This window comes from Diadema antillarum, unplaced genomic scaffold, assembly GCF_040938485.1.
Source record: "Diadema antillarum isolate AM-2024a unplaced genomic scaffold, OU_Dant_1.0 seq00000903_RagTag, whole genome shotgun sequence".
Classification (NCBI taxonomy): domain Eukaryota; kingdom Metazoa; phylum Echinodermata; class Echinoidea; order Diadematoida; family Diadematidae; genus Diadema; species Diadema antillarum.
Window position 1 is genome coordinate 609,200 of NW_027271762.1, and position 7,054 is coordinate 616,253.

At 39.2% G+C, this 7,054-nt stretch overlaps 1 protein-coding gene across 1 annotated transcript; it reads right to left on the reverse strand.

Annotated features, from left to right (window-relative positions):
* Positions 1 to 250: 250 nt before the first annotated feature.
* On the reverse strand, positions 251 to 7,054 carry LOC139741109 (cholinesterase 1-like). The gene is made up of 8 exons (XM_071651697.1): positions 6,719 to 7,054; positions 4,102 to 4,261; positions 3,716 to 3,793; positions 2,760 to 2,878; positions 2,044 to 2,211; positions 987 to 1,280; positions 338 to 492; positions 251 to 257 (listed from the first exon to the last, which is right to left on the reverse strand). The coding sequence occupies exons 1-8, from the start codon at positions 7,052 to 7,054 to the stop codon at positions 251 to 253; spliced, it is 1,317 nt and encodes a 438-aa protein (XP_071507798.1).

Here is a 7,054-nt window from a genome sequence, read left to right on the forward strand (position 1 = left end):
GGATTCATTGGTGAGTGGTTCCAGGGTCAAACCAAGGAGGTACTAGGCGAGCTCCTTGGTCAAACTTCCTTTCTAGTGGGAGTATAGAATCCCCGCCATGCAGGTGGCACTGCAACCCCAATAAAGAGTATCAAAGGAATCATACCCGCTTTTAGCGAAGTTCGACCAGTATCGCATCATCTGGAGCGAAAGGGCGACCTCTCCGTCGTTGAATCGACCAATCATGAGGTAGTCTTCGTTGGCATCAGGCTTAACGTCTAGTCGGAGGGATGAGCCGAACACATAAGGTATATCCTCCATGTGCGTTGCTCCCAACCACGTGAGGTTCTTCCCCCACCGAGAATGAGATGGCACGTGATCCATGACAAAAGCATAAACCTCCATACCCGTCTCAGCGAGTCGATTGCTCAGAGTAATCGTGGGGCATTTGTGGAAGCTGTCGCCTATGTACCGGATGATTGCAGGCGCGTAGTCCGGTTCTTGGCTTTGCAACTACGCAAACATCAATTTAAAGTGAATCATAGAAAGTTTGCGATGTATAATATTCAAAGTCACATAAACTTGTTTTCATGAATACACATTATTATTGTTTCTACTTAGTATTTCCTGCGTATCTTATCTAGGCCAAAGGCTTCAACCTTTTTCCAGGTACGTACGGGGTGTAATCACCCGTGGTATTTTTTTTAATACACGTAAGGAAGACCTGGCCAGACAGGCCAGTTCTTTAGAGCATATAAAACAATATTGTGATATAATGGCTTATCTCTACTTACAATAAAGTGAAAAAACAAATGTTAAGATAGTCCTCGTATATAGTGACATCGATGATTACGATGTTGAAAGTAATAAAACGATAGCGATTACAATTACGATCAAACTACTGGGAAGACCAGCCACCCAAATCTAAAAAGGACAACAAAAAAAACAACCGCAATGAAATAAGAAATAGAACTAATATAACAACGCAAGAATGTTGACTTTAGTACCTCTCCATCGGACATAAAGACATTAGCAATCATGTCCAGCAGAAGAGAATCTTGGATTCCCGTCTGTGACGTCATAATCCGTGGAAAAAGGGAGGAGTTCACAAATGGACGCCCGTTGCCCTGGATACCGCTGATACCAGGCATGAGGTGTAAAGACCCTTCACTTTCGAGGCAGCCGATGATAACACTGGCAGGGTTGAACTTTCCTTCTTTGGTCAGCTGGAGTGGGTCGCCTAGCAAGAAATGGTCGTCGGCAACAGGGCGAAAGAAGTATTTTGAAAACAGTGGGAAGGTCTGTGCAGAGAGAAAGAGAGGGAGGGTGTCAGATGGAAAGAGGGATTAATAGTACAGTCAGCATATTGTCAGAATTTAAAGGCGTCTATCTAAACTCTTTATGTGCCACCTTCGCACTCCCGACTCAGTCGACGGTGTGCCAATTTCGCATTAGTCTGCTCAAATGCACACACCCTCCCCAAAACAATAAATAAAATGCCAAATGATTGCGAGAATCTTCAGCTTATTGAAGGAGGCAGTCTTGAGCAGAAGGAGGATAAGAAGAAGAAGAATGAAGAAGAGATGACCCTGTAACACGACTGTACTATGAAAGTGTTTCTTGCGATTCCATTCCTGTCACATGTATACTTGGATTTCATATGGTGATTGACTGTGAAGGGGTGATTCCAAATTTCAAGTTCAGTCACCGTTTGTACGTAGTTATTCTGATGATGTAGGCCTACGTGTAGTATTCAATGTTTATTCTGTGTTTTTTTTTTCTCAAATGTTCCTTGCTGTTGGTGAGTCCGTTTTGTTTTCTTCAAATTTGAGACACATTACCAAGATAGAAATCGACAAATTATATTAGTCAGGACATGTTCAAACTGCTTTAAAACTAGGCTAAATGTAGTGACAGAAATATGACCGAATTACACCTGAACAGCCAAGTAAATTCTCGTCACCGAAAGTGAGTAAGACTAAGGTTGGATGGAGCTGCTTCATTTGTTAACAAAAAAGGAAACAAACAAAATAGATAGACCAACGCGGGCTGCAGATATCTTACGTCTTTATATGCCGCAAAGAAGTCTTCCAGTGACGTTTTACGAAGACATTGCAACAGATCATCAGAGCGAACATTCGAGCAGCCCATTTCCTTTCCGAACTCAAATGCTGCATCTATTGCCTCGCTCTTATCTAGGTGATGAGTCCATACAGTATTCAATGCACCGCTCTATATAGAAAAGGGGATTTCGGCAAGGAATATCGATAAAACGTTCCAGATTATGAAGATATCGATTAACATTCCAGGCATGTAGCTCAACCTAACAAACTGATTGCACTGACGACATGGGTTGGCATAATTCTCATATTTACATATGTTTTTCGTCCAAGCGAAAAACGTTGTCGGGTGGTAATGTATATCTTGAGACATGCAAATAAGACTTTCTAGTCGGATATACAATAGGAAGCTGGACTTCAAATATGCAATTGAAATTGACAAGTAAAAAGTACATGATTACAAGCGATTATAAAATAACATAATTCATGGGCAAGATTTCAAACACATCTGTATAATGTTAGAATTCCGGCAACAAATGTCAATACATGCTAAAGGAAGCGCTAGTGAATACCTGATAACTACTTCAATAAACTTGTACTCGGTTTCTGTAAGGTTATCTAAACAATGTTTAAGATGACTCAAGCAGTGACGAATATGATAGTCATTATAATATCTTAATACATCATTATGATAAAGGAGAGAATAAATTGATGACACACCTGCATGATTGCTCGTGAGAATAGGCCAGCGCTCATGGCCGATACGAGATGCATATTGACACTGGCCGAGCCTGCACTCTCGCCAAAGATTGTCACTTGAGTCGGGTCGCCACCAAAAGCTGTAGCGAGCAGTTACAAGAGAACGATGCACGCATACAAATATAAACACACGTAACGAATGTCGTAATAGCATTTACACACAAACACACTTCAAAGAGTGTGTAAGGCATATTCATACACTGAATACCATCATGACCATAGTACAGCCACCTGATCATGGTCTATATATGACATCGTTTAAAAACCAGCCAACCAAACAAACAATTGAACAATGAAACTCTCACAAAGAGGTCAGATCTAGTATAGGACCTAACTTGTTTTGTTCGTTGTTCGTGATATTTGAAGAGAATATCAAGCCCATCACAGTGTCCTGTATTTTGTCTGGCTTATGTGCTTTCGTCACCTTGAAAACATCTTCATAATAGGCTGCACATTTCAGAACGGGAATCTAAGCCTAGGATGGTCTTTTCCGTTGCAACACTGGAAGAGATTGTATGTTATCTATGAAACCAATTGCCGTTAATGATGTCTAACAGCCAAATGTGAATTAGGCCTCATTACCATCTTTGAGGGCTCCACAACTCTCCAATATACCACTGCCAAACACCTGATATCCATTTGAAGTAGGCCTACCTGAGTATTTCATTGGCCCGTTCACCCTGTACGAATAATAAATTGGCGTCGCAGCGCCGCCATGTGACGACTTGGATACATTTAATTTTCTAGCAGAGGCTGTCACCAAGATCACGTGATGCCGTGAGCTCCGTACACTTTAGTGCATGGGAGATGTGTGTGTGTGGCAAAATGGCGCCACGGAAGCTTCAAAACGATTGACCTATGAAATATCCAGATTTCCAAACTAACAGGCGATCATTTTACATAACCCATGAGCGTACCTTGGATGTAAGTCTGTACCCAGACAAGAGCCTGGCGCTGGTCCCAAAGACCGAGATTGGCTGGGATGGTGTCGTCGCCTATGAAAGAAAGAAAAAAAAACCCGGTAATGATTACAGATAAAAAGAAAGTTACGGATTATTGATACGACTGATATAATCGAAATGACATTGTGATGGCTAATTAAGAAATTTTCGAACTTAGCTGACTGAGGGATGACGACGCTGCTATTAGGTAGACATAATGTTCCTGTTTGAGGATCGATCTCTGATCCACTGGTAGCCTGTGAAAATGCCAAGAAATATCAGAACGTCGCAACAATCAATTCGCTGGGATTCATTTTTTTAATCAAAATGAATGAAATGAAGAACAGTGAAATCAAATTTACCCGTCGTCAGAAAACCTAGAGGTCCAAGTCTGTAGTTAATTGTCACCACGATGACTTCTCCAAACGCGGAGAGAACAGTTGGTATTGATTCTGGTAGCGACCCAGCACCGAAATGGTATCCCCCTCCATGGATCCATACCATTACAGGAGCAGAAGTAGGCTTTTCATACAAAGAATAATGCATACATGATTTATGAAGAGTTTGTTTGCAAAAACCGACAAGTCCATTTTTGAAGATTTTGAAGTACGGTCTCTGTCATAAAGTAAAAAATAATACCTTTTAAATGATATATTGGTCACTACATATAAAGGTACATTTTTGAAGTTATGGTCAAAATAAACAAAAAATCTTATTATTCTCTTTATTTTTCTTGACCTTTAATGGCAAATATCTCCATTTGACAAATATGGACTTATCAGTTTTTGCAAACAAACTCTTCAAATAGTATAATGTCTAATAGATACAGCGGCCAGAAATTGAAGAGAAGTAACGAAAAGAATGACCGTTAAACACGGGTGGCCACTAAGACAGGTTTGACTGTATATGATGAAAGGGAGAGCGACGTTGTTATTTTCGGGATTTCTGCTTGCGAATAAAGAACAAAATACTCCAAGTGGTAATATATGACCCTACAGCAATGACAGGGGTTAACGTAGGCCTACTGTTTTAAAATATGTGTGTGGAGGTGCAGCCTCACAGACTATAATATGAGATATAGTGTGGTGGAATGGGTTGGTAACTTAGCTTTAGCTACTCCTCTCGGGCCATGGGGTATATAGTAAAGATGACATCCGGACGGAAGGGAGGGGATGGGGTTGGAAAATGTTTATAAAATCTCTTGGGTGTTGGTTTATATGATATGTATACAATACAATACAATACAATATTAGTATTTCTATAGCGCTCTTACAAATAGTACAAATGTATCACAGCGCTTCACAAATCCATCTTTCACTCGGGAGGTATGAGAAAAGAAATATAGGAAAAAAAAATACAACAAACAAGGAGAGAAAGAAAATAAAGTACATAATGAATCAATGTATGCATATATATATATATATATATATATATACATATATATATATGTATATATACATATATATATATATATATATTTATATATATATATACATATATATATGTATATATATATATATATATATATATATACTATACATATGCAATCTTCCTTTGTCCTTGTATTAGTTTCTTTTGCAGCAAAAAGTATGAATGTATGTATGTGTGTGTGTGTGTGTGTGTGTGAGTGTACTTTTTGGACGTTATCGACGTTGGGACGCGGATCCCAATGGTATTCAGTTCATGAAAGACGAAAATGTATATATATATATATATATATATATATATATTATATATATATATATATATATAACGTATGTATATAAATGGCTTCTACGTAAGAAGCAAACGCCTTATCCAGACCTATTTGGAAATTGATAATGAACGATATGAAAATACAAAGCAGAACAATAAGCAGTATGATCCTCTGTAAGATCTAGGGACAATAATATACATGAGTAAACCTATGATATACAAAACTATTGTGTCATATGCAATGGATGTGCGTGAGCTTCAGACAGCTACAACACAAACGTTGTAAACTGATGATTAGGTAAAGGAGAGCGTAAGGAGATTCTATGGAGTCTCATATAAAGGTTCCTTTCTTTCAGAAGATAAGAGAAGATATAAAAAAAATGGAGTGATAACGAATGTTCATGACACCAAACACTCTCGACCTTTGATCGGAACGTTTTGTACAATAGAAATCTGAGCAAAATTCCATCGCACCGAATAGATCAGTTGGCTTTGACAATGGGAGCGATTGGATTTACCGCGATAGGAGCTTGTGCAGTGCCATGCTTTGGTGAAGGTGCAGTGTATAATGATTATACTTGGTGACACTAATACAGATTGAAATTGTTGAAATCTCAAAGACTGCTTATAAAAACCGGTGTATTTTACGCGCGCTAATAATCATGGTTCTCTATAAACTATACTAATCATTTCTATAGGGTCTACTCTGACATGTCTGATTTACTGAAGCTATGAATGCTACAAAAGTGAGTAAGTTGCTGACGAAATAGAACATTAGCAAGGCCTTTTCTACTGCATGCACCTGCTTTGTATTCATATTTCAGATGGCTTGCTCGCTGGTTTGCTTGTTTTTGAACCTTTGTTAATCCTGTGGTATGGCATTTCCACCATATCTGGGAAATGTTTTTGAAATACATGAGGCAGGTTGCCTAATTACTGTGAAGCCCAGACTCTTAAAAAGAATAAATATAGACCTACACAAAAAGCCGGAATTTAACCATGTGGTTATATATCACTGCTGCAGGATTTAGAAAGGAACACATTCATTTGTAGGTATCAAGAATATTACTCAACGTTCCTTGTTGATGCTATTGCCAATGTCACATACTATCTAAAGTAAATGCAAAACGGTATAAATAATTGATTATCATCAAAATTACCATCAGCTGCTGACATTTATAACGTTATATATTCATTGTCTCTGCTTAATAAGAAACGTGCGTCAACCTTTCTGCAATCAAGGTCGCATATTGATGACATCACACACACAAGAAAAAAAATTACCTTAGGATCAGGTGAATAAATGTCTAGGTAGAGACAATCTTCCGATTGCTCTAAATCGACTTGGAAGAATAAACTTAGAAGCTGCGGGCATGCCACTGACTGCCGGGTTCCGTCCACTCTTCCAGCAAGAGACATCGGAACGGGCAGGCTGAAACGAAGAGGCCCGACCGGAGGTTCGGCATAGGGGAGACGTGTGTAGGCTAGCACGGTCTTGCGAAAATCTGGGAGCTGGTAAGGCTGGATGTTGATTCTTCTACCTACTATCGTGGCTTTGGAAGTCTGGACGATAGGGTGGTCGGTCGAGTCAGCCGCGACGATAGCCAACAAGAAGATCAT